This window comes from Corticium candelabrum, chromosome 7 (assembly GCF_963422355.1).
Source record: "Corticium candelabrum chromosome 7, ooCorCand1.1, whole genome shotgun sequence".
In the NCBI taxonomy this organism is placed as follows: Eukaryota; Metazoa; Porifera; class Homoscleromorpha; order Homosclerophorida; family Plakinidae; genus Corticium; species Corticium candelabrum.
In genome coordinates, this window is record NC_085091.1 from 4,092,490 (window position 1) to 4,106,522 (window position 14,033).

At 41.4% G+C, this 14,033-nt stretch overlaps 2 protein-coding genes across 4 annotated transcripts in view; both read left to right on the forward strand.

Moving 5' to 3' along the window:
- Positions 1-1,574: 1,574 nt before the first annotated feature.
- On the forward strand, positions 1,575-8,206 carry LOC134182141 (uncharacterized). Of its 2 annotated transcripts, XM_062649493.1 has the most exons (11): positions 1,575-1,702; positions 1,788-1,844; positions 2,471-2,626; positions 3,552-4,502; positions 5,236-6,261; positions 6,938-7,109; positions 7,238-7,304; positions 7,367-7,425; positions 7,491-7,574; positions 7,664-7,776; positions 7,940-8,206. In XM_062649493.1, the coding sequence occupies exons 1-11, from the start codon at positions 1,633-1,635 to the stop codon at positions 8,074-8,076; spliced, it is 2,892 nt and encodes a 963-aa protein (XP_062505477.1). In that variant the 5' UTR covers positions 1,575-1,632; the 3' UTR covers positions 8,077-8,206. The 2 variants fall into 2 exon arrangements, with proteins under 2 accessions (XP_062505477.1, XP_062505478.1); XM_062649494.1 differs by lacking the exons at positions 1,575-1,702; positions 1,788-1,844 and adding an exon at positions 3,177-3,277 and having other exon boundaries at positions 2,498-2,626.
- Positions 8,207-10,593: 2,387 nt separating this feature from the next.
- Positions 10,594-14,033, forward strand: part of LOC134181891 (uncharacterized) — an 11,470-nt gene continuing 8,030 nt past the window's right edge. Inside the window, exons 1-5 of one of the 2 annotated variants that reach the window (XM_062649171.1) lie at positions 10,594-10,727; positions 10,793-10,849; positions 11,161-11,325; positions 12,383-13,342; positions 13,943-14,033. The exon at positions 13,943-14,033 is cut by the window's right edge and continues 1,028 nt beyond it. In XM_062649171.1, coding sequence (XP_062505155.1) covers positions 10,661-10,727; positions 10,793-10,849; positions 11,161-11,325; positions 12,383-13,342; positions 13,943-14,033 — 1,340 coding nt within the window. In that variant the 5' untranslated portion in view covers positions 10,594-10,660. Of the gene's footprint in view, positions 10,728-10,792; positions 10,850-11,075; positions 11,092-11,160; positions 11,326-12,382; positions 13,343-13,942 lie in introns of those variants that run through there. The other variant, XM_062649172.1, reaches the window with a different exon arrangement.

Genomic DNA, 14,033 nt, shown 5'->3' on the forward strand with positions numbered 1-14,033 from the left:
AATTGTAAATGGTTACAGTAATTTATATATACATGTATTAGTCACCAACAGCATCCAATGACGTCACAAGATTAGTTTTCTACCTCTATCATTCTTGAATTAATTAATTAAGCAGACTACGGGTCTGCAATACAACGAGCAAGGAAGCATAAGGGATCTGATTTGATGTTTGAACGGCGGTTTTGTAGAGTGTATACTACTATCCTAGATAGTCGCGTGGTTTGTAGTAGTGTACTCTAGAGGTGAGCAACATTAATTAAAAAGTGTCTGCCTTCATTTCGTTCTACGATCTTGCGTTCCCAGCCTCTCACTACAGACTGACAAGAAGAACAGAAGCGTGAAGCAAGTAACACCGTCGGACCGCCCTCTAGATCTAGGGTAGCCTCGTACCCAGGCCCTCTTGCGCGCCCGGAGAAGAGGGCCTGGTACACGTTGTATTCGCATGCGCGCATAAATTAGAAGGAAATCGTGGTAATATATGCACGCATGCGGAACCGACGTTGTTTAGAATCTCGAGCCGATAATGTCGCGCGCAATCGACAGTGAAACAGCTTCCGTGTTCAGTAGTGATGAAGCCCTAGATCTAGACCCAAGGTCAAGTGAAACTCCGAGTTCGCGTAATCTTTGACTTGTTCTATCATCAGCAATACTATAGGAGACACGATCGCGACAATGACGACATATCCACAATCTTCTTCACCACATTTCTCTAGCTTGCAGTCAACCCTATACGGTGTATGTTGATAGCACAGCGATTTACCGTATCCTGTAGGAAGCCAGCTGCAGACGTCGTTTCCGTTGTAGATGTGCTCTACGACAACACGCTGCTGCTCCTTCAGCTCGACATTACACAGCCTAAGCTTGCCTAGAGCGTAGTGCAACACCATATCAAAACCAGAAGCTCTGCCTTCATCCACCATTTGCCAAATTGGGTCTCACTGCGCGCGACATTATCGGCTCGAGATTCTAAACAACGTCGGTTCCGCATGCGTGCTTGCCTTACCACGATTTCCTTCTAATTTATGCGCGCATGCGAATACAACGTGTACCAGGCCCTCTTCTCCGGGCGCGCAAGAGGGCCTGGGTACGAGGCTAAGCCTAGGGTAGCCTCGGCCTCCCAAACCCGTGTAGCACCGATTCAAAATCGTCGGTGGCAGACCTCCTGCCGCGTGCTGTGTCTCCAGATACGTTCACGAAATATATTATAAATAAATAAAACCTTTTCTCAGAAAACGCCAGGAAAGATCCACACTTTCACAATAATCTCTTGCAAGGGAAAGACGAGGGCGTTCCCAAATGTCTAAACTAAACGTTACATTTGTATACACTACAAAGATAACATCATCGCCACGCCCTCACTTTGCAGCTTTTGGATTTGCTGTGATTGAAACACAATTTTGAGACTGTTTATAGACTAGAATTAGTATTGCTAAACTGAACATATCGTAAAGCCTCTGCTGCCTGGTCCAAACAAATAGTTGCCGTCTAGACCGGGTATGGCGGGTCGCGTGACCATCCAGCCTCCTGGAGAGTTGATTACAAAAACAGGCCGCGTGCACGTCACATCAGGTTCACCAACGGCGTGAACAGTATAGTGGCGACTGTGTGTGACTGTCTGCACTCATTTTGCTCATGACAACAGCCATTTTGAAGCTGTTTTTTACGGCAGTTATTGTCAGTGTGTCTGCGCCCTGCGCGTCAGGTACGTATACGATTTACGTGCAAACGCGCTTACTCCGCCCTCTTCTTTTAGACTCTACAAATTATTCCGTGTGTTTGCCGTGCAGATTCGTTTCCTATCGAGTGTCCACCGTGCATCAAGAGCGCCGGGTCGGACGTCTGTGGTGAGAAATTTCGTGAATTGTACAAACCCGCAACTTCCGGTCGGCATAATCCGAGATTAATTTTTTAATTAAAAACACGAAAACGCAGACGGCTGCATGTGTTTTCATACTGTACACTTAAAATATTTTGTACGTCGCCTCTCATATCATTTGAATTTCCCACAGACATGGAGGAGTCCATGGAGGAGTCCAAGCACTACCATGCACTCCCAGTCCCTTTGCGCATCTAATTTCGTGGCACGTGTAATTTCGTCGCACATATCTCCTCATATTTGTGCAGGGGCGTAGCGTGGCATGGGCTAGACCGGGCTTTTAAATTTTGGTATAATAATAATAGTCCGGCCTCATCACATTTAATATTGTAAGCGTGGTCATAAACTTGTAAATATGCGAGGACGAAAGCTGTCTAGAATATTAACTAGACCACCCGTTTTTCCAATCTGGATCTACCACTGATTCTACCTTTATCAGTCCAATGAAAGCTTAGAAGTGAGCGTGTTCAGTAGCGTCGTGAGGTTCTAGCCGTTTAGCCCCCATTTCTAGCTAGAGGGCATGCTACGCCCCTGATTTGTGTGTAATTTAATAATTGGTGAGAAATAGCTATATAGAAATCCTTTCTTCGTTAGTGTGCAAATTGGAAAGATTGGAGTATAAGGAGGGAGAGACGATGGTGCTGAGTGAATACGACGAACGGAATTCGTTGCGCAGCGAAATTGAGTGCGCGTGCGCAGGCGAGGAACAGCGCGTGGACAGGAAAAACATGAGTAGCGTCGGCGGAGATGGTAAGGCGACCGCGACCGCAACGTTGGCAAAAGACTATTTAGTATGATGTATTGTACAATTACAGATTTGACTTAATTAATTTACTACTAATAAATACTTTGGCCACTAGCAGTCGAGATTGGGGAGAGAAAGAGCAATTTGAAATAGAGATAGGTTGTACCTCCCAGTGACACATGATATTTAATAGCAGCCTAGAAATTATTTTTTCAAAGTTCAAACAAAAAGCTTTAGCCCTAGAATTTATTGTAGTGCCTTGATCGTATAACACTGACTATTGTTAACTAAACAGGTACAAATACCATTCCTACCTCTGTTACAACTATATACATGTACACACATTCTGACTTTTAATTTGTTACTGCAGTGCATGTGTCTCAAAGTTACACCATTCAGCCTAGTTTGCTTGTTATTAAATGATCAGCAGAAGTTACCATTTCCCTGTCGAATAATATTGCATTTCAATTGCCCTCACTGCATGTAGAACTGTGTGCACTTATCACGTTAATATCAGCAAAGATTGCTAGATGGTGAATGGTGTTTGCCTTGTAGTGGTGTCAATATTGATAGAGTTATGAAAATATTGTGTGGAGGCAGAGTTTTGTACTGTCAGGTGCGATTCTTTGGTTTCAGTACAATACATCATATTGAAGGTAATATTATTTTAGAGGTTATCATTACGAATCATGTGTCTTGGCCTGAAACATTGCAGTGGATATGTGACATGCTGCCAATAGTGGCCATCCACAATCCACCAATGGCATAATCTCAATTCCTTATTACAGTAGTCAAATTCAAGTGACAGGCAGGCAGAAGAGTACTTGCAAATAGCTTAATTAAATTGATGAACAATGTCTAGTAAAAATGACTGACTTTGCAAGCAGAGAAAACGGTGACAGGCTTGACTGACAACTATTGCTGTTTCAGATCACATCCGTCATCGACGTCAAGAACGTCCTTCTTGTAAATCAAGTCGTACCAAGGTGACTATTGGGAATGATGGCAGTCCTGGAAGAACTGAAAGAAAAGCGGACATATGCTTTGTAGTAGACGAATCAGGCTCAATGTGGCAAGAACATGATTGGCTTAATGACACTATCCATCAACTAGATACAATTCTGACAATTCAAAACGGAATAAAAGTTCGTTATTGTCTTGTTGGTTATGGCACAACAGAGCATCTACTTGGAGAATTCCTTGTCACTGAAGGCAATGCAAGTGCAATCAGAGCTGTCATAGAAACGCTCCAGGAGACTGGACAACAAGAGGATGGATACAGTGCCATGTATAAAGTGTTCAAGAATAACGGGAACTTTACATTTGATCCCGATGCTAAAAAGGTTATCATATTAGTTACAGATGAGAATCGGGATGACCTCGATGAAATGTTGAATGTTGACCTTAATTATATGACCATGCTACAATATTTCAGAAATAATAATGTTACTCTGAACGTTGTGGTCAATCAGCTTTTCAAAGACAAAAACAACACCATCAACACTTTGGCAGACGAAGAGGAGTATGTGCTAGGCATGAATTACAAGAATCAATCATATTCACAGAAACTCGGATGTTTAACATCTCCTTGCTACAAAGTGGGTGACCCATGGGCAGCATATGCTGTAAAGGATGGTGGGCATGAAAGTACTTCACAAGACTATGTTAGGTTGGCATTAGCAACAAATGGATCAGCTTGGGATCTGAACCAACTGAGAGATGCTTCTGATGCACAAGTGGAAGCCTTCACAGATGCATTTGTTAATGTGAAAGTTAAAGAAATAGTTGTATGTAGAGTGTGTGAATGTCCAGATCCATTCGGAGAGCCCGTCTGTACATTGGATGAAACACTACCACTAGAACAATGTGTCACAGCTAAAGGTAACTTCATTTGTGCAGCATGTACAAATGGCTCTTTCATGGCCAATTTGCACCATGATTTAACCATGGATCAGTTCATTGTTGTTTTGTCCATCGTTTACGTTCATATCTAATCTACTATATACTACTGCAGTGCTTTTTCTACCGTATATTCTGTGCTTACATCTATGCAGGTTTGTATCTCTGTACACGAGCTTTGTAAATCTACTAGGCCATGTGTTGCGCTTTAATCATAGCTAAGAATCTCGAAAGCAATTAGAGCTGCTGCTGCTGCTCAGCATTACTAGCACAGCTGGCAGTTGCCGGACAAAATCCTTGCTACTGTTATATCACTGTGTCTGCATTTAATTTATGTGCACTGCAGAAGCCTAGGCAAGTCTTTGCTGCTTCTGGATTTGACAATCTTATGAAGTGGTATTGTTGGAAAATGGCGTAATCACGACATGCATTGTAATGTCTCGTGTTATAGCGTAGAGAAAATTCAAAATTGTGCGCAATCTCAACTTTCCAAATCAAGCATCTGAATCTTTGATCACCATTAACTTTGCATTGTTCATCTTGTCCCTACATTCAATTCATAAGCACTACGAATTTGTTGTGTGTACGAAAACATAGTGTATACAATATTTACACTACAGATTGCTCTATTCATTTGTATTGAGGGGTTACTAACATCAGACAGCGTCATTTATGGGTTTGTGACTTTAGATACATAATTTTTGTTTGTGTGCAGAATGCAGTATTAATGGAAAGAAGGTGCCAGAAGGTGGGTACGTTTTCAAGACATTTATCCCAGAAAGCAGTGGATCATTTCCAAGTGTTGCAGCTGTTGATATTATTTTTGTAATTGATGAAAGTGGGTCAATGGAAAGTGATCACGATTGGTTGAACAACTACTTTATTAAACGAACTGACCAATTCCTTAAGCAACACTATCAGATTGGAATGTCCCCATCCCCACCAAACAAATTTGGATTGTTAGTGTTTGCAAGCCATGATCGAAAACCAGACAATATGGGAAAGGTGCTTGTGACAAGTGTTACGGCTGAAGACTTTCCCAATGTTGAGTTACATCGCAATGGAAAGACAGAGGATGGATATGAGGCAATTAAATTAGCAGCTGACTACTTGCGCCAACCCAAACGATCACCATCTCCTGTTCCAGAACCTCGTGTTCTGAAGTTGATAGTTTTGGTAACAGATGAAGATAGGGATAATGTAAAAAAAACTCTCACTAAAGAAACATTGAAAAAACACTTAGATGATAATAACATTTGCCTTGATGTGGTGGTTACTAACTCATTTGAGCTAGAGGATGGCAGGGAAGCAATAGGTGTTGGAACGTCTCGTGATAAGTATCCAGCATTTGTTCTTCGCCATGGTGATGACCCATTGCCAAAAAATGGACGTAGCGTGATAGAAAGTGGACATGTTAAGACTTTTGATGACTATGTGAAGTTAGCATGGGATCGCAATGGAGTAGCATGGGACATCAATGTGGTGAAAACACTTACAGCGGACTCAGACGATAAAGATTTTGGAATGGACTTTACAAAGTATTTCAGCAAGAGGATTCGTGATGTCCAATGCGGTTTGCGAAACACTGAACCTCCTAGGTGTTCTTGGTCCTCGTGTCGATCAGCTTTCCCAATGGTAGTATGTGATGGACATATAGACGATAACTACAACATTACAAAAGAACAGTGTATGAGCGGTGTCACCAATTATCAGGAGCACGAAGATTGTCCATCACCTCTTGGTAGATATCATAAACACCTATAAGACTCCTTGGATGTTTCCACTTCCATACATATTTCCATGAATACTGCCCCATGCTTAAATAAAAGCCCATGGAGACTTTCAGGCATAATAATATAGCCCCTTGCTCAAATACATTGTGCCCCATGCTAAAAAATTGCCCTGTACAAAGCAACTGGGCTTGACCTGAAGGACAGGAAATGCTGAAGGAGAAAACGTGGGTACTACTAACAGTACAACCATGCTACTTGAGGAAGAGAAAGAAATTATGCCACAGACTACAAGGACTATGATCTTAGTGCAAAGTGACACTGAAGAAGACTGACATCAAACATGTGCTCTTATTACTGGCACTAAGGTTTCATTATCTTACCTGAAATACAAACACAGAGAAAGAAGTTATAGAGCCCATGCTCTAATAGTGCCCGGTACTCAAAATAATAATTCATCCCCTCCAGCATGATTGAAAATACAGTCCTGTGGGGCTCTATTTGTGGAAATATGGTAATTCACGTGGAACTGAACCCAACAACCTATTTGTTCATTACCAACACCACACACACACACACACACACACACACACACACACACACACACACACACACACACACACACACACACACACACACACACCATGTACACCTCATCACTGGAACTTACTATAATCGTGTTCATAGGGGAACCTCAGCCAGACGTTCCCGATAGCCAGAGAAAGAGTTTACCAACTGATCAGACATCAGCCATTTCAAATCGCAACACACACTGGAGCAAGGTTTGTGCAAAAGGAGCAGTTGAATTGTCCTCAACATCGAAACTGAGTTTCTCCAACGAAACTTTCCAAAGATCTAAGTAAAACAGACACTCAATTGATCTTTCTGTCAATTTGTCTTTCTGTGTGTCAAACTGTTTGGCTGTCACCTTGTACATAATTTTATATGTGTAACAGCCTATTAATGCATTTTCTTTCAACACAACAGGAAACACGTGGTGACATTCTGCTTCAGAACATCAGATTCTGATGGCGTTTTGCTATGGATAAAACAGGTAAGCTGACAGCAATTGATTCTTATATTCCTACACATTTCAACAGAGTTAGATACTTATAGAGGCTACCAGAACCAGCACACATTCTCATTCAAGTAGTGAGTGGAAGAGTTCAAGCAAGGTGATCTGGCATGTCAACCAATTTTGTTTAGCTGTAACTGAAGACGTTCTCCTTCCTATATGTAGGGTCAACTTGGGTGCTGGAAGTAAAGTTTTAACACATAATCTGGTGGTTAGTGACAGCCAATGGCATAAAATTATGTTCAGGAGGTAAATTTTTGATTGTTCTGAACATGCAAATAGACAGACAGATAACACTGATTATGTACTTCAAAATAATCAGTTTTGTAAAACAATAGGAAAGGCAACAGAATAGAGCTTCGATTGGATGGCAATAGGAGGCCTAAATTAATTGCCGGTGAAAACTATGACCAAACCCTAACATTCAGAGCCAACAACAAGTGGTACCTTGGTAAGCCTATACATTGGTTGTACTCACACATGGATTCTACATTACACATTCTAACTGCTCCTGTTAGTACCTGATTGATATTGTCTTTGCATATGTTTACTTTACATACACATACAACTACGTAACTATTCTTTCATTTTGTAATTTTATGTTGTCCTGACAGGTATGGCCAACAGTAATGACATTAATGATGTTGCTGTTCCGCTAACCGGCTGTATCAGCAAAGTGAAAGTGAACAAGAAAAAGGTTGAGCTAGAGGCTGATGCCATCGAGAAAGTTGATGTTTTCCCCTGTGAATAATCCCATGTCAGTTTCCGTAATATGAAACATTGTTGGGTAACTACAGTAGCTTGCTTGTGATAGTGCATTTGTATGTTATAGTTTTGTTGTTGTCTGGTTTGATATTACAGTGTAACGTGTTTGGTTTGTAGGATCATGTCCTGTAGAAATCATGTAGTCTGTTAGATAACCTAACATGGCGTTGTTTGCATATTACTAACGATTCGGGTGACTCTGCTATCTGCAGTTTCATTGTCACACCAGATGTCTTTGTATATGCATGTTAATTGTTTCATTATGGTCCCCTCTACTTTATCAGCCTCAATTGGATTTGTTCAAATTCTGTCAGTTTACAAAAGAGCAAAATACGTGTTTTTGCCTAAATGGTTATAAAGTTGGCTATTGTAGAGATATATGTAGAGCAAGTGACGTGAAATCCAATGTCAGGGTTGCCATTTCCATGGTGATGGGGAAAAATTGTGGCCCCGGGCTAAACTTTGTGTGTGGCCCCCGACAAAATGAATGAGTTATTATATATGTTGTCATCACTGTCTCAGTACCGTGAGTGGGGTCTTTATTCTCAACTTGCCCACCAACGCAGCAGGCAGCCAGGTAAGTCCTAGAGAGGTACATGTTTCCGTGTAATCCATATGGTGCTAGTAACTGGCATATCAACTATTAATACCAGTATATGTTATCAGTTTGTAAAGTTTTGAAAGCTTGACTATTTCAAATATCATGTCATGAATGAAATCCTGTTCACATAAGAATTTGACCAAGACACATGATAAATTTCAACACAAGTGAATTGACCCAAAGTTGGTGCAAAAGCAGTTCACAAAGTACTTATTCGATGAAAGCTTGAATGTGCTGTACCATCAATACACCACAACACTCTTCAAGACAAATATGTAGAGTGAAGTATAGCAAAGCTAGCACTGCTGCTTTACCATCTTGCTGCACACTTTGTTAAGGCAGAGAGTTGTTTCAGCCTACTGAAGTATGGCAAAGCCACAGCAAGGCATCGTCGGTAAAAAATGTTAGAGCCCTTATGTCAATTGCTAATACAAGAACAGATCAAAACATGACTTTGAGACACTAAAATCATTTAAACAGTTTGTAGCAGAGTAGTGGTATATATAGATGCATTTGGATACAAGTATTCTGTATTTTAAAGTTCCTAATTAAGCCAATTAAAAATTACCCACATTTAATGACAAATATTTTAATTTAATATCAATATCAACAGTTGTGGCCCTGAATTGTCTCTTAGGCCACAATTTGGGTTCTTTGTCAAAATTCCACCAGCAACCTGTCCATGGGCAATTACTAATAATACATCAACTTTATTACCATAAAATTTCAAATGTTAGGTTTTACGTACCTTAACCTGTTGCATGTCTTCTTAATTTAGGTGTTCAAATTTTGACAATAGCGTAAAATTCCTGCCTTGTAATTAATTAATACAATTTTGGTGTAATGAAGTCCAAGAAATTGAGTTTGAGTATGTGAACTTGAAACACTGTTTGCTTGCATCTGTCCTCTAGCTGTGAGTACGTGAGTAATGAATGTGGGTTTTCTGCCAGACACTAGCTATAATCGGTAAGTCTTGTAGAGTACAAATTATTCTAGACGTCGAAGTACTTACCTATAATTTCTACAACTAGCAAAAGGCTCCTCAGAACTTGAACATTGAAATAGAGACCGAAATAGTTTAGAAGAATTTGTAATCACGTGATTTGTACTGCTACACCTAACAAATCGTCATATCATTAGGATAATCTGAAGTCACGTGATTTGTGGGAGACAACGCTACACAACTTGGCCAAACGTTAGACGTTACCACCGCTTAATTGTCTGCTGTCTACTACGAGAATTCTCCAAACATAGAGTTGCATGGCAACGGTTTTAGAACCAGCAACATCTAACCGCCCTCTTACCGTACAACATGCATAGATCAGTGGCGTGTGGCGTAGGAAGATGTCATGCAGAAGCGGAGGAGATGGGGTGGATGTACCCTGGATGTATTCTGAATGTCACCATCAGTAAGCAAAAAGACTACCTCGCTTGCCGGACCATATACAGATTTGCAAAGTTAAGAAATCTCAATTCCTACATCGAGCGAGGGGGCCAGGCCCCGCTTCCTACCACAGTAGAAATGGTTGCACATGAAGACGCGTAGGAGACTCGACCTCCTGCGCGTCAACAGAGACACACGACACTTTTCCAAGCTAGGACAGCAGCAGCCAAATAATTGTCTTTACACAGAAAACGTCCTGACGAAAGATTACACGCTGCCACGCCTTCCGTTTGCAGTTCTAGAGTGCACTGTTTGTTGTACGCGCGCGGTGTGTTTGCGTGTTAGTTAAATGAAATAGAGAATTTCGCGCTTACGGACGCAATTTGGCAATGCAATGACATTAGAAATAGAGCGACCTGCGACCTGGATGTCACACGGTAGGACTTCTGTCACTACCGATTTGTCGTGCCGCGGGTCGCGTGACCACCTCCAGTCTCCCGGAGAGTTATCTGCTCACATCGGTCATTCCAACCAACGGATTCAGTCAACAGACGAGAAGCGACTTTGTGTGCACGCAGCGGTTTCATGGCAAAAGCCATTTTGCATCTTCTAGCAGCAGTTAGCGTTACTGCATCTGTGCTCACTTCGTCAAGTAAACTACTAATCACACTAACTCCGCCTTCGAAACTAGGATTTTGTGTGTATTATGTCTTGCAGATTCGGTCGCTACCGAATGTCCACCGTGCATCAAGAGCCCTGGGTCGGCCGTCTGTGGTGAGAAATCGCGCAAATCGTGCAGACCCAATCTTGAATCTTGAATCTTGAACCGGCAACTTCTGGTCGGCATTCTCAGATTCATTCATTGCTCAGCTAGATTCTTGTAGTTGAACACACAAACGGCGCTTGAATCTAGGCAGTCGCACGTAATACCTCAAAATTCAGTTTTCTTACCTCGCGTATTCCCCAAAAGTCGGAGGGTCAAGCGTGTCTCTAGAGAGCTCTCCGTCGTTAGTCTAGTTGGTGTCACATTTCACATATTTGTGTGTATAGCCTGGGATTGTCTAATTAATTTACATTTTGTCTAGTGTGCAAAATTGGAAGATGGGAGTACCAGAAAGGCGAAGCGATGCTGTTGAGTGAATACGACGAACAAGATTCGCTGCTCAGTGAAATCGACTGCATGTGTGGGCATGAAAGACAACGCGTTGACAAGCAAAGTAACATTGTGAGAAATCGCGGGGGAGGAGATGGTAAGGCGACCGCAACGCCTATTAATTAATTAAACTAGCTAAATACGGTACATAAAGAAAATGCCTGCTAATAAATTTAATTAGTAAAATTTTGAACAACTAGCTAGTGGTACAGTATGTATTGAGGGTTTTTAGATAGGCCTGTCCACACTGGCAACTGGATCGCGATCCGATCGCGATCCAACCGCAACGCTGTCCACACTTGCAAATGGTCGCGATAAATCCAATGCACATTGCGAGGTGGTTTCGATCGCGATTGGTTGAATCCAATTAGAAATAGTGGGCGTTACCCTCACGTACGCTACGCGTGTAGTCGGAACATCTAGCACTCCTCACTCGTCTTTGTTCTCGCTCACCTTCAACACTTTCCACAAGCAAAGAAGCCACACGTACACATCGATCATCAGTCACGTGATAGCGAAACTGAGGCGGAGGTAGCGTTTTCAAAGTGCAGTGTGGACGCTCGCTATCGCGATCGGATCGCGATCCAATCTGATCTAGTGTGGACAGGGCTTTATTCTAGATTAGTTAATTAGTGTGGTTGGGAAAGAGAACCAATGAAATCATAACTTAGAACTAAAGTAGGGGTATCTCAGTTCTGGTTGTCATACCTGAAAGCAAATTGTATACAGTGGATCATACCTTTAACACACCTCATTTTGAAGGAAGAGTCAGGTGTCTGATATAGCCTGCATATAATATGCCCATACATTAGGAAAATCCAAAGTTTTGAATATGAGAAGCTCCCAATAGTCAACCTTTAGTGGCCATGCATATCCACGTGACATCCATTACTGGAACCCATCCTAAACTAAAGCTGGGAGAAAGTACTCAAAAGTTGATGTAGCAGTCATTGAATAGGGAGTCCAATTTGTAGAATGATAGTAGGCACATAGGAGGGAGGGGGGAAGATATGACGGGCAAGCAGAGAACGCACATGCAAATAGATAAAAATTGGATAGACCTTTTTTGACAATATATCAGAAATGATACACAAAAGCACATAATTTACAAGCAGGAAAGTCACAGGTTTTAGTGACAACTGTTTCTCTTTCAGATCACATTCGTCGTCGTCGTCAAAGAGCTCGTTCTCCTGAGCTTTGTCAACCAAGTCGTACCAAGGTGACTGTTGGAAACTCTGACAATCCTGGGGAAGCAATTGGAAAGGCAGACATCTGCTTTGTAGTGGATGAATCAGGCTCAATGACACAGGAACATGATTGGCTCAACACCACTATCCAACAACTAGATAATGCTCTGAGAGCCAAAAGAATAGAAGTTCGTTATTGCCTTGTAGGTTATGGGACAAGTAACCGTCTGCTAGGAGAATTTCTTGTTAAAGGTGGTGCAGATGACATCATAAAAGTTGTAGCTGATCTCACAAACACTGGACAACTGGAGGATGGATACAGTGCCATGTATAAAGTGTTTAACAATAGCGGGAATTTCACATTTGACCGTGATGCTAAAAAAGTCATCATATTAATTTCAGATGAGAATCGAGATGACCTTGATCATAGATTGCCAGACCAAATCAACCTTAACTATGACAACATGCTTAAATATTTCATAGACAATGATGTTACTCTGAATGTTGTGGTCAACCAGTATTTCAAAGACATCATCATCAACACATTGACAGACCTAGACGAGTATGTGTTGGGCATGGATTACCAGAATCAATCATATTCACAAGCAGTCGAGTCTTCATCGTCTCGTCGTTACAGCATTGGTGAACCTGGCAATGCATATGCTGTGGAGGATGGAGGGCACGAAAGTACCTTGGAAGACTACGTTAAGTTGGCATTGCAAACAAATGGGTCAGCTTGGGATCTACAGCAGCTAAAAGATGCTTCTAAGGAACAAGTGGAGGCTTTCATAGATGCATTCGTTGATGTTAAAGTTGAAGAAATAGCACCCAACCAGACCGTATGCCGAGTGTGTGAATGTCCAGATCAGAGGGGACAGCCTGTCTGTACCTTGAACAAGACAGTACCACTAGATCAATGCACCAATGGTAAGGCTACGTCACTGTGCAGCATGTACATGTACATGTCACCTATTTTACAGTAATCTCACCCTGTTGTGTTAAACCCACTCATCCATTCTGTTTGCTCTGTTCATTATATTTCAATCTTCTCTACTACACTGATATATTATTGTGTCTTGCATGTAATCTGCACTGCGCAAACCTACACTTGCTCTGGATCAATTATTGAGTGGTAGTTGTGAGAAACAGTGCAATCACAATGTGTATGACTATCATACGACTTCCTGCTACTTAGTAACTATAGTACAATCTGTAGAGATTATGCAATCATTAAACTCTATCCTACATTTAAATCAAGCAAATAGAGGTTCGATCAGTATACCCTTTGTACTATGCATGTTCTTGACTAGGTTCAGCTTAAAAGCATTAAGAAGTTATACATATACATATATACATAAATGTATTATTATTATTGAGAGTCGTTACGACTTCTAAAACAACAACAATCTAATTAAGTTAAACCATTTACACTAAAACGTCCAGCTAAAAAAGGCTACATACATACATATAGACAGTGACATTTATGGGTTTGTAATCTTGCGTACTTGTTTTCCTGTTTGTCTACAGTATGCATTATTGATGGGATGAAAGTGCCAGAAGGAGAACGAGAGTACAAGTATATCACACCTACGCATTCCGGTGTTTCAAAACGTTCTGA

Excerpts from the sequence above, each read along its gene's own strand:
- LOC134182141 (XM_062649493.1), top strand. The coding sequence starts at position 1,633 with ATGACAACAGCCATTTTGAAGCTGTTTTTTACGGCAGTTATTGTCAGT. Across the intron at positions 1,703-1,787 it reads GTCTGCGCCCTGCGCGTCAG|ATTCGTTTCCTATCGAGTGT; the intron begins GTACGTATACGA and ends TTTGCCGTGCAG. Across the intron at positions 7,305-7,366 it reads TTTTGCTATGGATAAAACAG|AGGCTACCAGAACCAGCACA; the intron begins GTAAGCTGACAG and ends AGATACTTATAG.